We start from the raw sequence: 22,873 nt of genomic DNA, 5'->3' as shown, positions 1-22,873 counted from the left end.
CTAGCGCAGTGTGAGGTCACCACTGAAGATGCACCATTTCCCAGGAAGTATAGCAGACATTTCAAGTGAGCTGGGGGATCTTTAACAACTTCAGAAATAGTGCGATTTTATGACCAAGTACTAAACGACTTGTCAAGATGGGCTCTGCAGTTAATATACCCTTCTGAACTCTTCTGAAGATCTTCTCTCGGCCCCCCTGGGGGTCGTGTCTCACAGGTTAAGGGTGGACTGCATGTTTACAGTATTGGATTGCTGCCTCGGAGCACATCCACAGACACAGGATCAGATCAGTCTCTGACTCTGTGTCCGTCCCTCTCTCCCAAGCCAGGCCGCTCGGTGCTCTCACGCCCTCCCTGACCCCGGGCCCAGGGGTGTCCCCTCCACATGCCTGAACCAAAAACTGTTTAAAAGCAGTATCAGTACGACTCTGGCTGTAACACAGTCCGACTGAATATTTATTCAGCAGCAGCAGTTCTCCGGCTGTGGAGGGATGATATGAGGGAGGCTGATACTCCACAGTTCACATTCACCAGCGAGCGCTTGGCCTGAGCTGCACAATCCGGTCCCCATCAGCAGAGCCCGGGGTGTGTGTGTTTCCCCACCGACACGCATTATCAATACTTTGAGCCAGCTTAAATGTCTTTGGTAAACAACTTTTAAAAATCTGTTAATACTTGAGCGTGATGGTCCTCATTTTGCTTTAGTTATTCAAGCCGTATACAGAATTGAATACTCTTAATTCTTCTGTCCGTATTTGTTATTTTTATGAAACGTGATGGAATGGTGTAGCGTTGGCCAAGAAAGTACCCATTGCATTTTGGAGCGGATCCAAGTCATGGGGGGAATATATTATGCCTTTGGAAACACTCTCAGGGTGTGGCCTTTAGTTCTTTTATTTGTGAAAGTATTAAAAGAGTAGAATTGTTTTATTATTATTATTCTGTTCACTTTTTGTTTATGAATAAGATCTAATTTAGACTTTCTTGTTTTTATTCTCCAATGAATGTAGTTCATTTTGTTCTTAATTTTTTTGACTTTCTTTTGTAAACCTGCGTTCATACCTTTATTGCCTTATAGAGGGCAGGCAAGATAAACAACACGCAAACCCCTATCATTAGGCTAGAAGTACTTTTTTCTTTTTCCGCTTGAATCATGATTTCCACGCTGCAAGAAAAGCAAAACAAATACGTACAATACATCAGCACTCTCAACCAGGACAGCTAACATATGCAGCTGATTATTTATGCACCCCCATGGGCGTATGCAGTGCTGAACCCAGCTGAAACATTGCTGCAAGGTTAACAAGCACACATCATGAATTTCTATAGCTGCGTTCTAGAAATTCCACAAGCCTTCAAGCCCTCATGCCTGAGATAAACATGCATCCAGAGAGCGAGGCTCCAGGGTCGAGATTGTGAGCTAACAAGACAAACGTCTGCATTAGATTGTGTTCAGAAATGAAATGATTGTCTGAAACTTGATGATTAGTTTGCATGAGGCTCTGTAGAGTTCATACGCTGCTGCATAGTGACATTAATCATGTTTGTTTGCGAGAGTAACTGGATGAGGAAACCAGGATTTTTTTCAAATGTATTGTGGTTGTGTGTGTGTGTGGCTGTAGCAGTAAGAGAACCAGTATGAATATCTGTGTTTGTATGCCATTATGTATTTATTGCCGTGTCTCAGAGGTGAACTCCAGTCTCCTCCCAGTAGTTTTATGGCTTAATTGTGTCAGGTTTATTGTACCTGTCCCTGTGATCTACTCCAATTATATCCTAAATTGTATTAATGATGCTGTGTCATTCAAAGCTGTGAATGTCCTTCTTATGAAGCCATTTAATATATGAAATGTTCATTTTCTTCAAGAGGGTAAGATAATTCCACTTACATTTGGAACTACTTCAAGTGTACTTCAAGAAATACCTTTAACATCTTAAAACAAGACAGATGATAGCATAATGATAACACTTGATATAATATCATTCTTCTAAAAGGCCGATCTTAGATTACCTAATCAGATTAAATCCTCTAAACCGGGTGTTTTTGCACACACACTGACTTTTTACAAGCTAACCAAATGTATTCATAGACTTACAGGTTGCTCATTCATTGCTAAAGTTCAGGAAGTTAAGATAAAGCTGTCTCTTACAGATGAACAGTTCTTCCTTTGTGGAGGATTATAGATCAACTTGTACATACTTACAGAACTTGAACTGCTCATGAAACTAAGGTGTCTCATTCGTTTCGTTGTCCCACGTTTCATTAGACTGCAATAACACCATTGTGATTCTTTATTACTCCTGGTAGGGATATTATTTTTTGACTCGCCCAGAGGGAGGTCAAAGGCCAGGATCAGCTGCCGAACAGCAGCCATGGGGCTTGGAGAGATTCAGACAGAAAGACTTTGATAGTTAGCATATTCAGATTGGAAGATCTTGATGTAGGCTCATCTACACATGCCCATCATGTTGTCTTTTGTTCCGACTTATAAGGTACAATAGGATCAGAGGAACACGTGCCCCCCTCCCTCTGTGAGGCCATGGCCCCGCAGCAGTGCTGGAATGTCCTCAATGCTTAGACGTGATAATCAGAACCAGACTCAGCAACCCAGGATCCCATCCAATCGCAATCAGGCCAACGAAACGCCTCAACGTTTCGCCCTCTTCCTATGTCACTGTAACCTCATGTCAAAAATGTAGATCCAGATTTGATAAGAAATTGAATGATTGCACACTTTCTTTAGGATTTTTATGTCACGGCCCCCTAAGTAAAGACAAATTAGACTCCAGACCCCCATTTGAGAAGGTTCCGTCCCAAAAACCTCATAAGGAAGAGGTCTGTTGTTGATTTAGTATCCAATGGAACTGAAGTCAATTGCATAGCTGTCCAAAATGGAAAAGGGAAAATGGTGACACATGAACCAAAAGGCATTTCTAACTGGAAACATTTCAAGAGAATTACATTTGGTATAAGTCTAGTTTTACCGTTTGTTGCAGGGCCCCTGCATTCCTCCCTTGGGTACCCCTACAGTGCCTTATAGGGACCCCTTTTGACAACCAATGCGTCAGAATATATTATGACAGGAAGTGAGTGCAGGTTGGAAAGGTTCTCTGTGGACATTGATCACACAAAAGCAGAGAAATATACGTGTTAACATTCATTCAAAGGAGGCCAAAGACTATATTGGTTGAAGCCATTCAACGAGCGGGAGGTGGAAACATGTTGAAGATGTACATCTGTCAGTACCTCAAATATTATCAACCTCTAATGCAAGATTCTATCAAACATAAGGCCTTCTTTACATTAGTGCCATTAAACAGCAGCAATTAAATCTGTATTCAAATGTCACTTTTATTTTGCTATAGGAATGTATTGTATGATTTAATGCGTAATTTCCATGGCCGTTATGTTGCCTCCCATGAATCCTCAAGTGCCTCTCCTTACGAAATCAAAAGCCCAGCCAGGGTGTTCCTTTTTATATTACCTCGGAAAAGCCCTCTGAGAGCCTTTTGTAAATATTAGCGCTACACCTAATGAAACAAATGTATTCATACCGGTGTGAAATCTAATCAAAATGTCACACTGGGATCATTTCATGTTGAGAGCTTCTCAGACTCACTGAGAGATGTACTTCCTGGCAGCATTAAACTAACTGCTGTTAAATATATCATGTTCATATTCAGTATCTTCAATAGTTTTTAGACTGAAGATTTCATTCTGAAGCCTAAAGAAGTGCATTTTCTGACGGGTGGAAGGGGAGAAAAGAAGGTTGGATTTGATAGAACAGAGGAGGAGTGCGAGGGGTTAAACGTTGCTCATCCTCCATGTGATCTGAACTGATGTGTGCACTTTAATAAGCACTTTAATTTATATTAAAGATGCAAATGTAGCCTTTACAGGGAGATTGATATGCATGGAGGAAGTGTGTGTGTGTGTGTGTCGTGTGTGTGTTTCGTGTGTGTGTGTGTGTGGGTATCACTTTATCAGGGTCCTCTGTTCATTAGCCCAGTGTAATTGTGTTAGCAGTGTTGCTGGCAGGGCGGGAAGAAAATATCTGTGTGTAAAGGTCACATCAGAGGAGAGATGACATACGGATAGATAACATACACACAGCATTTACAGACATCTTGACACACACACACACACACACACACACACACACACACACACACACACACACCTACACACCTACACACCTACACACCTACACACCTACACACACACACACACACACACACACAGACAATGCCTCACTGAGCTCATGAAGACGGCTTTTGCTGGGAGTGTGTGTTTGGAAGGATCCTCGTGCCCTGAGGTATGTCTTTCTGATTGTGTGTGTGGCTGTGAGTCGCAGATTCAAGTGACAGTGTTTAAGTGTGATATTCCTCTGTAAGCTTGGCATCCGCAAAAACAACCGTTGTATTATCATCTGTGTGTGTGTCTGTGTGTTTTGCTATAGTTTATCTATCCTTTTAGATATACTACATTCCATGATATTATCAGATGAAAAGCAGAATGCAGTCGAAGTAGGACACGCAGAAAGAACTGTAGCAGTTAGCGCAGGCTTTGAAGAGAGGATTAAAAGCATAAATAGCAGCATCTAAGTAAGCATACGTACATACAGTACATAAACCTACACGCAAATAACCTCCCTGTGTTTTCCAGATTGTGGGTGTGAGAGCGCTCTTACGTGATCAAGAGGCTCGGCTTGTAGTTGAATTAAAATAATATTCTGGTTTATCAGCAAATAATTGACACGCAGCCCAGGTTCGGATCATACTACTTCCTACCTACACATGTGGGTGTATAAGTGTGACTCCTGAGTGCACATCTGTGATATATTCACACATACTCCTTTTGGTAATAGCTTTTACATACAATAATGGCAATATTGTGATCATTTGTTGGAACTTGTAGCTAAATTATCTTTTCCTTTTGCTACTGTAACACTGTATAGTCAGCTACCGAGCAGAAGAGCTGAGTGTGATAAGGAAGTGTCTTTATCTTACAGAGCTACTACAGGCCGTATTTGCGTGCCTGATAATTGCAAGCTCTGTAAACCACCAATACAGTGAATTTCATTGTTATCCCAAATCCTAAACAACTTATGGAAGGCTGACAGGCAGGTAGGCCATCCAGTTATTTTAGCCGGGCCGGCTAAAATAATTGGTCGTACTTTTTACAGTACTACGGCTTCCACAGATTAAAAATTGTTATGTATTTATTGTCAAAGCACTTAAGATATTCATTGCTATCGGGATGTTAAGAGCATTCCATGGAATATAACAAAAAGTGTATCTCGTGCCGGTTTCTCAAACTTACCTACCCCACCTTTAAGCTTCCCATTGTCATAGTATGCATCAATAAATCAGCCGCCTCTTCTAAGGGTTAGTCAAATCTTAACAAAGACTGGGATCATTTTACATTCACTATTGCATTTTCCGAGAATCCATTGTGAAAGTGACTTTCATTAATCCTGTCAATCATAAAAAAGATGCTTCTACTCCAGAACTGGTTCCCCAGTATTAAAGCATTCCTTTTACAGTTGTCTGTATATTGCAAAAAACAATGCTAATTGCTAATGATTGATGCTTAAAGGGGACCTATCATGCAAAATGCACTTTTGTACGTCTTTTATACATGAATATGTGTCCCCGGTGTGTCCAAATCTCTAAAAACGGGGCTGCAACGGAGCTGATACAGACTGATACAGATTTGAAATTGTTCTGACATCAGAAACAGGGAGCTCCGCCTATATGGGCAACTCTCCACCTATCAGGGGAATGAGAGGTTGCCGTGGCATGGTAACAGCATGGTAACATGACGCTCGTGCCTCGCCCCCCTGTGGTCAGCTGCAGCTCATTTGCCACAGAATCAGCTCATGCTGGAATACAGCAAATAGAGCGAAATGAGGCATGGCTAAAATGCATGATCTGTTTGGTATTTTGAAAAAAAAAATTCACAGACATGTTTTATATAGGTATGGCCCTACAATATATTATTCAAATATAGCATGATAGGTCCACTTTAAATGGAGACATTTCATTTAGATGTGCACAAACATATAGGCTTAAAATGAATGATGCCCACAGTTGTAGCCCTCATTTTGACTCACTGAGTCAATGGCAACATTATAATTCCTGTAAACATCTCCCAAAGCATTATGGGAACTGTTGATCCAAAACAGAGCCGACTGGAATGTGTCTAGGAGGCAGCTTGCAATGTCAGACTTTAAAGGAGGTGGATGAGAACCATCGGGACATTTTTAACGGTAAAAAAACATCCACCTCAGTGTGCCGAAAAAGAGCAGCACATACGCTCACCATTTTTACAATTTTACCAAGCGGCTTGATTTCTTTGAACTATCCTGGTCCTTCAACTGGTGGTTGGTGACCTTCTCTAGTGGCTAATAGAGTAGACACTTACCAAATGTTGACAGCAATGGAGCTTTGGTTGTTTTTTGTTTCACTTTTGTAGTTATACTTCACAGCGAAAAGGCTTTGATGGTGATCATCTGAAGCAGCAGTTATTTTAACCTCTAATTACCTCTTTAAATGATTGAAACATGCTGAATGTGTTCAAAGCACCATCGACTCCAGTAGTCTGCTAGCTCAATTAAATTATGACAGCACCTGAACATGTTCCAAAGTTAAAACAAGCCACTAATATACAACAATGTTGGTTAAATACTAAATGTTTACTCGTAGATCTTAAGGCTGAAAAGTAGAGTGGAGGAAATCAAATATAAAGACCAGTCTTAATATAATATAGTTGTAAGCACATATAAGGACAGTTTATTCTTTTGTCGGCTATAAGTTATTTTATGAATTTTTATATAGTATAATATATCAACTTTGTATTACTATATTGCCATGTATTATGTTTAAACATCAGCCTAAACGTATGCTGTAAGAGGCTTATAATGGTTGACATATAACTAGATAATATCGGCTTACAACTAATAAAGTGTGTTACAAACCATATTATAATACATTAAAATTGGGAATTTAATTTAACTGACAAATGAACGTTATCATTGCAAGATGTATTGGCATGGACAGTTCTTCATCAAGAAAATGTAGAGCAAAGAGAGTGAACTGAAATACTCTCAGCGGTTAACAGCCACACATGCTGGCAACTCAGCAAAACCTACAGAGTTGAATCAAAGTTCATTGTAGAATTAACTTCTATAATCTGCATGGGCTGACTTCAAATGTAAATCTCGAAATGCGTTAATACAACTGAATTTAGGCTTGAAAGCAACACTGAGCAGGCTGCTTAAAACTTGTGATGGATCCACTTAAAGTTGTGACTAAGCACATTGTCGTCAATCTGAAACCAAGTCAACTTCAACAATATCAATGTTTCCATAGAGCAGGATTATCTTAAATATCAAACATGAATGGTTAGGTTCATGTCTGTGTTTGATCTTTATTTCTCTGTCGCTGCGTTGAGTGTTTTTAAACCTGTGCTGCATCATGTTTCACTCTGCTTCCCGTCAATCATCCGAAACCTACAGGAGGAAATGAAAGCCTCCAGGAAACGATCTCTTAAAAACATGTCGCCCTACATACTGCTTTTCCTTCTGAAAAAAATAACCCTATATCATCAGGGGTTATCCGGGCCACGGCTTTGAGACTCAACATTTTCAACAGAAGGCTTGTGTACTTTGAACAATGCAGGCATTTACTGGGCAGAGACCATCTAGTGTTATTGGAGATTATTAGCGACTCAGAGTCAGGATATCTCAGCCTTGGTTTATTGGACCACCCATTTCCAGACTTAAATACCGCAACAACTCTTCAATAACTTGCCACAAAATTTGGTTCAGACATAAATGGTGGCTGTAAAAATAAATCCTATCAATATTTGAGATACTCTTTACTTATTAAGTGCAATATTTGCAATTCACTGAGCGATTCTAACAGAAAAGACACTTTGCCCTTTTCCTCTAGACTTGTCAAACAGACATGTCCCATATATCGACAGCAGACATCCCCCGTCGGGATGCAGTTTAACAACTTCCTCTTGCTTTTCATCTAGCACCACCAATAAAGTCAAGGTTTGATAATGTCCAATGCATTGATTTATGAACGGGTACCTGCACATCAAATTACATTCCCATCAGCCTCTGTTCTGCTTTGCTTATTAGCAACTGTTAACTAGCTGACAAACTAAGCTAAGATTTTGTAAAAAGTTAATTGTTACACCTGATAAAAATCAGCACGTTAAGCATTTTAGCAATTTTAGCATTTAACTCGAAACACACTACCATTCCTCAGTACATGCTAACAATGCTGCTAGCAAAACTTTAGCTGTTTTTGATCCGTCCCTCAACTTTAAAGGTCACCTATCATGCTATTTTCAGGCAATAGTATAGGTCTCAGATATATAAAAATATATAAAAAACATGTCTAAGAAGTGTTTTGCTAAAAATACCAAACAGATCACCCATTCTAGCCATGCCTCATATCCCTCTATTTCACTTCCTGTTTCAAAAGTGCTGATTTGGGGTATAAAGCTTTAAAAAAAAAAAAACATTTGATAAAAAAAAGGAGGGGGCTGAGCTCATGCGGTAGATTCTACCGGCAGATAGCCTACTGTCTAAACTAAATACTACGGTGATGAAACGCCATATCATGGATTATCAAGGATTATTTCTGAAACAGTATGGAGCTCAAAGGCTTTCTCTCTTGCCGGTTATACCACAAGGTGAGTTCCTTTTTATTTCCTGCTTCTTCACACACATGCTCTGTGCAGTACAGGTTAGCTCTGAGTGTTAGCGATGCTAATGTAAACATGCACCGACCATATTACGTCCAAAACAGTCGGGCATTGTTTCTGATAGCAACGTTTCTGATAGGGCCGTGGGTGTAAAGCCAGCCTACATTTCCGATATTACGTCATATCGGACTCAAATCTGGATCAGCTCCGTTTTTAGAGATTTGGGTACGGAGGAAAAGAGAGAGGGTTTTATTTTCTGATGCTGCGTGAGTTCCCTGACACACCGGGGACACATATTTATGTATAAAAGACATACAAAAGTGCATTTTGCATGATAGGTCCCCTTTAAGTAACTGAAATACAAAATCATTTGAGTACCCATTTTAAACTAGCTAGTAATAAAGTACATGCTAACATTTTAATTACATATACAGCATGCATTGCCGCATCGGAGACAAAAAAGGAACTCAATTTGTAGATAACGAAGTCATAAAGTGTACAAATGGGTGTCTGTGTGAGTGTTTGTGTGTGAGTGAGTCAGTATATGTACTAGTTTATCATCTATTTAACACCCTTACTTTTCCTTATTGTACTTTTCCTTTTCCATGTATATTTGAAAACTTCTTATCTCCATGCAACTTCACTAATTCAGGAGAATCCAATTAAAAGAGAGCTTTATTATTATCCCTATGAAGTCTCATGCAGAATAAGCGTTTCCAAATTTTTACTGTAAGTCCCTGCTCTTCTGATGGGGCCTGAACATTTAAACTAACAGCCCCAGTTTACTGTGTGGAGTATGAAGTCCCTCATCCAGGGTAGATGTTGATATTCCTCTCGCCTGCAGAAATGAAACTACAGCATGCACTTTGTTTCCCATCTGTCTCCACACAGACCTATCAGCAACAGTAGGAACTCTCCTCTTGTGTCCTGGTGTCAGAGTTTCTCTGCTTTGTTATTTTCTCTGTGTGCTTGTTCACTACTTTTAAATGCAGCAGTTTTCATCTTACAGACCTGGAATAATTGGGCTCTGCGGTCTCTTTTTTTGTCTTTTTTATCTCCATCTCTCCATCCTTCATTGCTCCCTCCTTCTCATTTTTTGAACTGCAAAATTGCCATTTTGCGGTCGGGAGCCAGCGTCGATTATCTACGCCAAATTCCCTGATAAAGAACTGTTTCTCTAGGCCTATTCAAGCACTTAAAGCCCCTCTAAATGGCTGTAGCTGCAGGGTCCCCTCTTTGGAGACTCAGACACACACACACACACACACACACACACACACACACACACACACACACACACACACACACACACACACACACACACACACACACACACACACACACACACACACACACACACACACACACACACACACACACACACACACACACGCGCAAATTCAACACGCATCATGGGAATGATCTAACTGCAGAGTCATTTTATCTTTTTTAGGGTTTGTCAGCACATACAAATCTCTCTCTTTGAATGATTTATGGTCTCAGTTAAATAATAAAAAAAACGGTGAGGAGTAGCTTGTCCTTGGAAATGAGGATAGCTGGTCCACCTTAAGGTCAGCCCACCTTAAAGGTAGGGTAGGTAAGTTTGAGAAACCGGCTCGAGATCGCTAGAATTTGAAAATACACAACCGGAGAAAATCTGCCACTTCCTTACAGAGCCCCTCCTCCAACACACACGAACGCGCACATGACCAATGAGGGCACGAGATAAGTTTGTGCACAGATGGAAGGCTGACAGGCAGGTAGGCCATCCAGTTATTTTAGCCGGGCCGGCTAAAATGATTGGTTGTGCTTTTTACAGTACCATGGCTTCCACAGATGAATTTTTTTTATGGATTTGTTGTCAAAGCACTTAAGATATTCATTGCTATCGGGATGTTAAGAGCATTCCATGGAATATAACAAAAAGTGTATCTCGAGCCGGTTTCTCAAACTTACCTACCCTAACTTTAAGTAAGCCTGAATAAAAGCTGTATAAACATGAGGCTAACCTCCTTCACTTTTATTTAATATTGGTTCAGAAAATAGGGGAATCTTTTACATTTGGTTGGAAAGAGTGTGTCTATTCTTCACTGCTAACTTCACTGTAGTCCTGCCGTGGCAATACACAGACAAGTGCTTTCTCTGATACACACATAGAACACCAGACACATATCTATAGCTGCCTGGACAGTGTAATGTGCCATATTCATCCCTACAAAATTCAGCTCTGGCAAACTTGTTCGAGCTATGGAAAAAAAAAAGTCCAATAATTTGTGCATTCATGTTGTTGTTTTTGTTTGTTTCTACTTGTGTGAGAGTAGTTTGAATAGCTGCTCTGCCTCTACCATCTGCCCTTTACAAAGAGGAAAAATAACAAAGGTGTGAGGGAGACACTCACAAACACACACACACACACACACTCACACACACTCACACACACAGCGGGTACCAGTCGATGGAGCTAAATATTTGAAGCAACAAAGGAGGTGAAAGCACACTCATCACATCTATGGACAGAAGTTGCTATTGACATTTCTGTAGATAAAGAATCCAAACAAAACCATGAACTTTTCAACGAGTCTGATAGAATGTGAATTTCATATTGTTGTGCTGGAGTGTGCTTTGGAACTCTTCTGGTGTATGACATGATAGAGAGTCAGAGATCACCAAACACCCCAAAACAGCACTAAATTAAACATATTCAACTGTTATAATTTAAATGCTATTGTATTTAATATTATTATATCAGTTATTTGTTTGCTATTCCAAGTTTGGTCATATTTTATCAATCAAGTTGTACTAAACATTCTATCCAGTCTAGGAATAATATCACCTTGTTTTTTCCCTCCAAGCCAGTTATTGTCATTGTCAATTTTGACTTGCTCTATTTTTCTTTAAAGGCTAAAAGTACTCAGTATTCATTAAACAGACATTTTCATTTTCGAACAGAAAATATGTACATTTTCTTTGAGGGGTCCGACCACTTACATAATTGTTACAGAGGTTTCGAGCGAGAGGCGTGATTTACCCCTCCCCTTAATTGGGAAAACTCTCACTCCATTGCTTTTAATACTTACACCCTCTACACCTACATGTGTAAAATAAACAACAAGTGCCTACCTTATTGACAATGTAGCCGGCCCAATGAGAGTACCAATCCGCACTCAGAAGAGGGAGATTAAAATAAATCAGGTACACCAAAAAATGTAATAAAACTTTTATTTTCATTGTTGATGAATCCATCAAGTCAAAAATCCAAATAGTTTCATTTTAATATGAAAAAAATAGTTCAGCAGGAAGTTGTCTTTCATTTTAAATTGCTATAGCGTAAATGCCATTTTCTGCTCTTTTTGCATGAAATTATATTAAAGCCGAATCGATTATCTAAAAAGTTGGCGACCTTGGGTATTCAGTCCTCACACGGTGCAAAAAACAAGCGTGATACAATTGTCAAGGTTTTACTTTATCTGAAAAATCCTTATATCCCTCCTGTCGGGGGGGCTTGCAGGTACGATGTGTGTATTGCAGAGGAGCCTCCTTCAGATTAAGAATGATTAAGGCTCAACCACTCAGCACTCTTCACTGTAGATTTGCACTGCGCTGTCTGAATGAGCAATGGCTGAGCTTCATCTGGTGGAGGTCGGCTCCTGTTAATGTTTCTGTGGGTGCACATGCATGAGGTCTGTAATTGTGTCTGTTTCTGTAGGTTTCAAAGCATATGGATGTATTTCTGGGTAGGTTTGTGTGTGTGGCCGTGTTTTACAATGCATGTTCCTGCAATATGTAAGCTTCTGTTTCCCTGCGTGTGTGTGTTTGAATTTGCGTAATGAATGAAGTGAAGTTGTTTGTTTCGTTTGCTTCTTCCTTCTAATCCCTATCATTGTTTGGAATACCAGTGTGGTGTGTGTGTGTGTGTGTGTGTGTGTGTGTGTGTGTGTGTGTGTGTTTGTGTGTGTCGTTGTTTAACCATGTGGAATTATTTCATGCTGAATGATTGCCATATACTATAACTAAGCGCGTGCACACACACACACACACACACACACACACACACACACACACACACACACACACACACACACACACACACACACACACACACACACACACACACAGTTTATCCCCACATTCTCCTTTATTCCTTCAGCCTCTCGAAACAATTATATTATTTCATTAGATTCCACAAGTAGAGGCATCGGGTCCAATTCATTCAGACGACATGGCATCAGTGTCGTCCAATTATTTTTCCATAACAGATAAAACATGACAAAATGCAATTAAAAGGCATCATCCTGTGCCAGTTGAAACCTGGTATGGATTTAAAGTGACCTCGCAAATTGAAGGAATTAAAATAAAGGCTCTGTAGTTTGCTTTGACAGCCATGGCGGTCTACCTTAAATTAGAAACACTGAATGAAACAATGTGTTAAGCATAGACAGATAGTGTAAAAGGTAAACAGTGTTATTAGGTTCCGTTACACATCAATTGACAACAAATTGTCAATTTTAGCAAGTAGTTTGCTCATTAAGAAGTTTTGCGGTTGCATCTTAGTCATAGACAGCTGCGTCATAGGGGTTTCACCAACTAATCGACTACCTCTACCACTAGTCGGGGCTGTAGGCCCTAGTCGTCTAGTCGTGAACAAAATGGAGGCAAACGTGGGAGATGAGGATGCCGACATTGGCGCTGAGGTGCTGCAAAATGCTCCAGCAAAACACGTCCGACATTCAGGGGTCCTCATTGTATGCGCAAATGCGCCGCACCTATGCACTCTACAGTTTCAGTTTTAGCTCCGGCGCTAAAAGTTCATGAGCGTGCTCCACTAGCACCCCCTCTTTGAACAGCTGTTTGGACCTCATTTCGAGAGCAACAAGAAAACACGGGTCAACAGTGGCGCGGATGAGCTACGGGATTACTGCCAGCAGACACCCCATATCCCCACAATGGATAACCCTCTGAAGTGGTGGGCACAAAACGCGAACCACTTTCCAGGAGCTACCTGGCTACACCAGTCTTTATTATGACGTAACAACTAGTCGACTAGTCGACTACTATTTTGAAAAACTTGTCGACTAGTAAATATTGGTAGTTGTGAAACCCCTAGCGTCATGTCCAATAGCTCAGAGTCGATGACATCTAAAGTGTTTTCCCCCACATAAAAGCCTTCTATTTAGTTTCCAAATGTTATTTACTTTCCGGTGATGTGCAATGTGTGAACAAAGCCTGTTAGAACTGATAATCTCACTGAGTAAATGACAAAGTTCGAACCTGATGGTGTTAATTCAATTCAATTTACTGACTGGTTAGTTTTATTTACAATGCTAGATTCACTTGTTTGGAGAATGTATAACAATCACTGTTTACTTTCAATTTAACTGAATTCAATTTGAGTTCCTCAGCCTCTCCCTTCCTCCTTGTCTTGTCTGATCCCTATCTATGTGGTAAAAGCGATGAGAGCAGAGTGTGAGTCGACTACAGTCTGCAGTATTAGCGCCTGTCAATATTGCGCCTTTTGGAAAATGGATTCCGAGTAGAAATCTCCTCACGTTCAAAGTGTGTGTCCACCTCATTCCCCCGTTCTCATATATCCTTCTCCACTGTCCCCGTTTGACCTGGAACTTTGACTTTGCAGCCATCTGTTGCAAAAAGTTTTAAGATGGGAATTGATCAGATCAAAATTCTGCAGCTTACTTTGAGCCGTCTGTTTTGCTGCAGTTAAGCATTTGCAAAGCTGTTATTTTAAATCCAGCATTGTTTGCATCTTACTCTCCACCCGCCTTGGCATTTTGTTCTGAATCAGGTGTCTTAGATCAATGCGCGTTGATTGCTCATGATGTGATTGGCACACAAGACGCAGTACAACATCAAACAAAACAGAACCAATCAAAACCAACGCTTAAAATATTAGCATACACTGCCAAATGAATGGAGCCTGTCTTGATGTATAGTCCCATCTTCCCGGGAAATATGCCAAACAGAGGCATTCCTGCACTGCTAAAAAAAAAAGCAAAGCAACAGATTAAATGGAAAACAATGGAAACTATGGCTGTGTTGAAAATGTTATATACAAATGTAACTTTTAGTATTTCTGGCTTTCTGGCCTCATAAGTAAATAAACCATATAGAGTGGTGCATTGATGACATATATTTGTAGTCCGACCCAGAAGTAAGCATCTCAAGGGCACTCCAACATTTTATAATACAATCATTTTTTTATTTGATTTGGGAATTTTGAAGAAGATAAGCTCAGGCAAACATGCACTCATGATACTCACATGGTGTGTTGATCAGGATAATCTCATTTTAAAATCACTTCTATGATTTTCGAAGCATAAATACAATCCCCAGAATAAGGTTAGGCTATAAGCAATCTACATCACAGTCACATGACTTCACGTCACCACAGCTAATCTAAATGCGGACTTGTCTTCTTCTGATGATGTCTATAGTAGTCTCATTTAGTCACTTGTAAGCAACGGCTGTTTCTAAGACTCATAGGAGCTTTGGACATTAATGAGTACGGTGTTAACTCGTGTTTATTATGTCATAGAATAAAAACAATGTTAAGCTTGTGCTAACCACAGATCTTATTTCAGACGAATAGTAGTTAAAAAAACAACATTGACTTTGAGATGAGGGCACTGGAAGTGGTACAATTTGAACTCATTTCCGGGCTCCAGGACTCATTGCTGCACCACTCTGTACTTTGCCTCTGTACTGCTCTCTGGGCCCTACCTTGCAGTGAACACGGCTCATGCTGCTGATCATGTGTGTAGCCTGTAGGCTCACATGATCAGCAGTCTGAGAGGCCCTCACTGTGGGGCTCGATGCAGACTGTCCAGAGAACCAGCTCAAGGCTGAAGAAAAGCCGATACACATTTATTTTAAATCCAATGATTTCTGCATGTATGAGCTTCTTGTTAAATCATAGAGTTGCAGACTGATTACCAAGGCTTTGAAACTTTTTCTGTAAACAAGGCTAAAGTTCAAATAACTTGAACCTTCAGTACTAGATTTGAAAGGGCTTTAACTTTAAGCATGAGGTATAAATCCAGAGTGGTGTTTAATAACCTCTGTTGAGATTTACAATTGGTTTTAGCTGTGGCTGCTGATTATTTGTAGAAAAACAAGCATCCTGTTTTTATGACAAGCCATAGTGTTAATTTCATATCCTTTATCCAACGGCAGTTTCCTCCACAAGTCAGCTCTTTGTCAGCACTAGTTGAACCTTTGTCCGACTACTTTAGCCTTCTGCCTTACTAGTTGAACAAAAACTTGGATGTGTCACCTTTTTCAGCAACTAGTGGCACTTTGGTACGACTAGTGATGCAAGCCGCCACACTGAAGTCACTGAAGTCCAGTCAGCTTTTTGACACACTGATGGGCTTTTGGACTGAACTTGTGACACTGAAAGTCTACAGCTTAACTACTGAGCTGCAAAAGCCTTCACATGTGAACAAGTCAAACATGGATTCAGTAAACTTTTCTGCACTACTTAAAGGTGGGGTAGGTAAGTTTGAGAAACCGGCACGAGATACACTTTTTGTTATATTCCATGGAATGCTCTTAACATCCCGATAGCAATGAATATCTTAAGTGCTTTGACAAAAAATCCATAAAAAAATGTCATCTGTGTAAGCTGTAGTACTGTAAAAAGCACGATCAATCATTTTAGCCGGCCCGGCTAAAATAACTGGATGGCCTACCTGCCTGTCAGCCTTCCATCTGTGCACAAACTTATCTCGTGCCCTCATTGGTCATGTGCACGTTCGTGTGTGTTGGAGGAGGGGCTCTGTAAGGAAGTGGCAGATTTTTTCCGATTGTGTATTTTCAAATTCTAGCGATCTCGAGCTGGTTTCTCCAAAATTACCTACCCCACCTTCAACTAGGATCCAAAGTTGCGCACTACTTAATTAGTCAGGGCAAACATTTTCACTAGTTAAATAGTTGAAGCTTCTTTCTAATAGTGAGTCTCAAAATGTCATTCACCTAACTATTGATGTCAAAAATAACAATTAGTAACACGTGTGAGAGACATTTGGACTTAACTAGTAAACTAATACCTTTTAAGCTTCGCTTGTTGACTACTAGTGTCAAATCAGGCTTTATTTCGTTTTTGAAACTAACTAGGTTAAACTAGGCGTTTTACTTGTCAACTGGTGAAGTTTAGAAGACAGTTTTACTAGTTAACTAGTGAAATAGTGATAATTGTTTAAATTATCTGGTGCCACTAAATGCTTCTGCCAGTAGTAGTACTACTAGAAGTTGTGCCATCAATAATAAAATGCTATCTAAATAGTGCTACTAGTGAGGCTTTTGTATTTCATTACTTCAACTAGAATACTCTATGAGCTTCACTAGTTAACTATTAAGGTAAAAAGGGGCTTAAACTAGTTAACTAGCACAATTGTTTGCGTTAACTAGTTAAAGAAAGTGTGTGAATTTAGTCAACTGTAGTTGTCAATGGCCAGCCCTACTACTTAACTAGTAAGCATTTTGGCTTACACTGGTACTTTTGGTGGATTAGACTATGGTCTGATATCAAGGATATGGAATGAATGTTAAAATGTAACATATTGGCGTATGATTTTACCAACACAGTCATATGAAGGGGTGCCAAATGTTTTCATTCTTGCCCATGTCCCCACTTTCTCTCCCCACTGCACTTTATCCAGAAGAAATGTGTTTGAAATGGAAAGGTATACATGTGAATGTTTATGCTTCCCTCTATGGTTTGTACAGTTGGGCTACCAATATAAACAGTACATGTACAGGCCGATGTGTTTGGACGTATGTCTGCGTGTGTTTTGAAGAAAATAAGATTGAAAAGATGCAGGATGTACACACTTACACACACACTCATAGACACATTTTCAGGCATGGATGTGGCCTCCATGCTAAAGAAGTGGTGTGTATAAATTTGCCAAAGTGTTTGGCCAAGGTCTGCGCCTGTGTGTGCAATCGATGTGCCAACAGCAATAAATCAGTGTGGGACCGACCTGAAGGCCTCAACAGCTTCATCTGATGTGGCAGGTGGGCTTCACAATGGCCCTGACACACACACACAAAGAAGCAAAGGCTCTGTAATTCAAGGTTTTCTTGGTAAAAACACATACACAATATCATATCCGCACAGTTAGGAAGAAAGTTTGTACCCATTTATATCATTTCTGTCCCATTTCTCTCTTTTTTTCTTGTCCACTGTCAGTTTTCCAACCAATTTTCTTATCCATAAACTCAACTTTTTTTTTTAATTATCTAATTCAGACATTAAAGCAAAAACTTTTAAATCAGCAACTTGTTTTTCTTCCTTCTCCCCTCTCATCTGATTGTCCCAGTTTAGTCAAACAGCTCCCGGCATCTTCAGCTCGCAGCTCCACCAACTACTAAAGCTATGTCCATTTATTCCATGTTGGCTGCTTGGTTTTCATTTATTTATAGAATTTATATCAGACAAGGTGAGATAAAAATGCTGCAAAAATAGCTTATCTTAACATGTCATTAGGAAAAGTTAGTTACATCTCCTCTTTCTCTGTTGAAGACATTTCCCTTCCTTCTGTTGTGCATGGGTGGGGCATGACGAGTGTGTGTGGGCAGGTCTGTTTAATGTCAATTATATTTGAAGTGTTGAGATCATTAGAATATGTGACAGTGTGTAAGAATCCCGTGGACCACATACTGTACGAGTGTGTCATATGTTCACATGTTGTGCGTTTGTGTGTGTCTGCTAACAGAAGCTCTATTGTGCTGATGAGACAGGCAACAGCATCGTCATCTGGGCCACTGTAATCATGGCTGGGCTGCAGATGAAAGACACTATTGACAAGAAGTGAAGTGTCTGGGGGGGAGAGAGAGGAATGTAATGAAAGGGAGGAATGAGAAACAGCAGCAGAAATAAGAGACGAGAATAAGTAGCTGACCAAACTCCATTATGAAACAGGCCATAGCCTTGTGCTCTTTATTTAGCCGAGTCTAAACCAATGATCTAATGAAAAGATGGTTGGACAGAGTGTGTGTCTGTGGTTGCTTTAGAACGCTTCCCAATGAACGTAGCCTTGGGAAATAATATGTTGTTACTGTGCCATTAACAGATGATTGCTTGACAGGCGTAACTCATATTGTAAGGTGCATCAATACATAGAAAATACATCCTCATCCCAATCATTTGTTATGAAACCTGTACATCTTTGAACTTTAGTTATTTCTTGTATGCCTCTTTGTGAAGAGTTTTACCAATCAGTTTTTTGTATTCTATATGTGAGCTCTACCAATTCATACTTTGTTGAGCCACACCAGAGGGTTGCTTCTTGCCAACCATGGGTTTATAGGTTTTGTCTGAACTGGTCTCTGTTGGTAAGACATTTCAAAGGTTTTCTGGTGATTTTGTGACAGAAACGAGGTCCTCCTAAATGTTGAATGCTATAAGCTTGCATGTTCCTCTCAACCAGGTAACATTGTTTAGTCAAATCCATTGTTCTCATCTCACAGTGATGGTAATTGTAGCAAAAACAACGTTGATGGTTAAGTATGTAGGGCGTGTTGCTTTGCGCTTGAACCCCCAATCTTTACCTGCCACTCACAGCATTCAGGGATACTGTAGATACTGTAACTCTGAACCTGAAAAAGTAGATCTTTGGAAGTGGGTGGATGGAAAAAAAGATGGATGGACCATCTCGCTTTGTGTTTTCCTTCTTTTTTGTAGTTTTCCCTTATAGCAATCTTTGCAGCCATCTTCACTGCCTTTTATATTGAACTGGTATGAAGCCAAAGAGTTTGAACCTCTCTGTACCTACCTCTCTGTACCTACCTTACACACACTCACCTCTTCAATCTGGCTTTTAATGTGTGATTGCTTTTGTATTGCTTGATTTGATTTTAACTATATTTATTTGTTGTCCTTTTCTTTTCACTATCTCTGTTAAGCGTCTTTGAGCACCTGTAAAAGCGCTAACAAAATAATACTATTATTATTATTATTACCTCTCACTGTCTCCCATTGTATTGTGTTTGACCAGTTATCTTACAAATGTCCTCCTCTCTTCTCTGTTGTTATATATCATTGGATTCTCCTGCACACTTGTAATGTATGGATGTTTCCATGCTGTCACAATGTTTGAAGTCAGTGGCTCACCCTTTGTGTCCTTTTCTTTGCAAATGCAATGCAACACATCTGCATGTCTCCTTACTTGCAAACACTTATGTGTCACAAGTTGCTTTTCTGTGTGTATGTATTTTTGTCTGTGTATGCACACCCCGTCTGCTAGATCCTTTAATACCTCCAGACAATCAATACGCAGAAGAGCGATGTTTGGCCCTGTCTTCTTTTAAAAGATGCACTCCACACAGTGGAGCGAGCCAAGAGTCGAGAAGTCAATAAAACATAGCCGATAGTGCCCTCATTTGTTTTTTTGGACTTCTGCAACGAGGCCTCAGAGTCTGAGTCTGTGGGCGAATATTTAGTGCCGTGTCATTTCGATACAAATGAATCCTTTTTGGTCAGATATTTTAAAGTGCAAAACACAGACCCGTGAATATATTGACCTCTTTGTTTGCTAAGATTTTGTTTGTTTCTCTTTCTCAGGGCTGGTGGCGGTCAAGGCTGAAGATCAGGGGATGAGGTTATAAAAACAACAGCCGACAAAGGAGGGGAAAAAAGAGGAAGACGATTGCTTGGAAACTTTTGCTTTGCCTCGTCAGACCCTGCAGTCTTAAAAGTCACTGACTGACCCTGTGGAGTTTTACACACCCACAAATACATACCAACACCCACACTCTCACACCTCCCCTCCCCTCACCACCATGTCCCCCCACTCCAATCATCCTATGCTTATCCTCCCCGTCCTCCTCCATCTCTTCTCCCCCTCCCTGTCCATGCCCTCCACCTCCACTCCTTCCTCCTCCCTCCTCACCTTCTTCCCACCGGAGGGAGGTCTCACACATTTGGTGGTTCACAACAAAACGGGCGAGGTCTACCTCGGCGCAGTCAACTGGATCTACAAGCTGTCGAGCAACCTGACCAAGCTCCGAAACCATGTGACTGGCCCAGTCACAGACAACCCTCGCTGTTACCCCCCGCCCGGGGTCCAGTCCTGCCCCCATGAGCTGGTGCAGACCTCGAACATCAATAAACTCCTGCTACTTGATGCTGCCCACAACCGCTTAATTGCCTGTGGAAGTACCTCCCAGGGAATATGCCAATTCCTGCGTCTGGATGATTTGTTCAAGCTCGGTGAGCCCCACCACCGCAAAGAGCATTATCTATCCAGCGTTGCAGAGGCAGGCACCATGTCAGGTGTCGTGATATCCCCGGATCTTTTTGGCGGAGGTGGGAAACTTTTTGTCGGTACTCCCATTGACGGGAAATCCGAGTACTTCCCTACGCTGTCGAGCCGCAAGTTGATGTCCAACGAGGAGAACGCCGACATGTTCAGCTTCGTCTACCAGGACGAGTTTGTCTCCTCGCAGCTGAAGATTCCCTCAGACACGCTCTCCAAGTTCCCGGCATTCGACATCTACTACATCTACGGCTTCAACAGCGAGCAGTTTGTGTATTACCTCACCTTACAGCTCGACACCCAGCTCACCTCGCCAGACGCAAGCAGCGAACAGTTCTTCACCTCTAAAATCGTCCGCCTGTGCGTGGACGATCCTAAGTTCTACTCCTACGTTGAGTTCCCAATCGGCTGCACCAAGGACGGAGTGGAGTACCGCTTGGTTCAGGATGCTTATTTGGCCCGGCCGGGGGCCCGTTTGGCCCGTTCGCTCGGTATTGAAGAGCACGAGGAGGTTCTGTTCACTGTGTTCGCGCAGGGTCAGAAGAACAGGGCCAAGCCTCCCAAGGAGTCGGCTTTGTGTCTGTTCACTATGAAACGGATAAAGGAGAAGATTAAAAAGAGGATTCAGTCGTGCTACAGAGGAGAGGGGAAGCTCTCCCTGCCCTGGCTGCTCAACAAGGAGCTGGCCTGCATCAACTCGGTGAGTGTTTGACACAGTAGCTCTCAAAACGTTTTTTGTGATCATCAGTTCTCATGATTTAAAAAAAAATGCCTGATAGTTTTGGCTTGGTTTTGTGTGCACATGTGTTTATATGAAATTAAACGGAGAATAGGCTACTTTGCCTCCCTCTTAGTTTCAAGTACAGTTCTCGGAATAAGTTTGTGTTGGACCGCCACTAACATTTCAGTGGTCTTGGGTTTAGGGTGTGTTTATATTAAGCATGTCTGCAGAGGAACTGCCCAGCTCTGAAGCATTTACTCCATTAATTCAATTTCTTTACTAAGGTGAGAAATATGTTGTTGCTTGGTTTAACAAAAACCCACTGTGAAGACTAGAGTGTAAATAATGATGCGGTATTTACAGAATTTCTGTAGAGAGAACATAATTGAAGCCAAACTATACTGGAAACACCCCTAACGGCAATTGTCGGGTGAATTAAAACATTATTCCGAACATTGAATACATTTTGCCACCACACTGTCACGGCCAAGGCAAGAATCTCCACCCTGTTAGGATGGCAGGACACCAACAATGTGGAAGAAGTTATGGAAAGTAGGGATTTGGACAAAAGTTACATTTTCCATTCTGGTTTGAGCCAAAGCAACCAAAGTGTTGGTGTAAGTGCACATTTGGTGCAACATGAAGTACATGTTCTCTCATAGGCTTCGTCAATCCAGAATTATAGAACTAGAATAACAAAGTAGTTTAAAGTGTATACCTGCACACACAAACTCAAAGTCAATTGTTCAGGTAGTGCAGGTTGGAATCTGCTACCATGGTCATATCATAAATTAATATGATATAGTCAAAATGTCTCCACAGCCAAATTAGACTTCTCATTCAACCTAAAAAGAGAACAGCTGTCTCCTCGTCCCCATCTACCTTTTCCCACAGCATTTCAGACTTTCCACAAGTTGCGGATGGCTTGTCTTTCCTTTTCCTCATAGATGAGCTGGCCTAAGGGTGCCTGAGAGACATTGTGAGTGTGTGTGTTTGTCACCTGCATGTCACACACACACACTCACGGCCCTGTATCCTCATGAATAATTCACCTGGTCTCACCTTCTGTTATTCAGACGGTGCTCCATAACAACCTGCCATAAATCTCTGGACTACTCTCCACCTCTCTGTCTCCATCTCTTCTCTGCAACCC

At 40.9% G+C, this 22,873-nt stretch overlaps 1 protein-coding gene across 1 annotated transcript in view; it reads left to right on the top strand.

The window, feature by feature from the left end:
* plxna1a (plexin A1a) overlaps window positions 1–22,873 on the top strand; it is a 269,839-nt gene that overhangs the window by 18,053 nt on the left and 228,913 nt on the right. Inside the window, 1 exon segment of the mRNA XM_034144547.1 lies at window positions 20,306–21,699. Within this exon segment, the coding sequence (XP_034000438.1) occupies window positions 20,524–21,699 (1,176 nt within the window). The 5' untranslated portion in view covers window positions 20,306–20,523.

Source organism: Trematomus bernacchii, unplaced genomic scaffold (genome assembly GCF_902827165.1).
Source record: "Trematomus bernacchii unplaced genomic scaffold, fTreBer1.1, whole genome shotgun sequence".
Lineage (NCBI taxonomy): Eukaryota > Metazoa > Chordata > Actinopteri > Perciformes > Nototheniidae > Trematomus > Trematomus bernacchii.
This window is presented reverse-complemented; position numbering and strand designations above follow the sequence as displayed.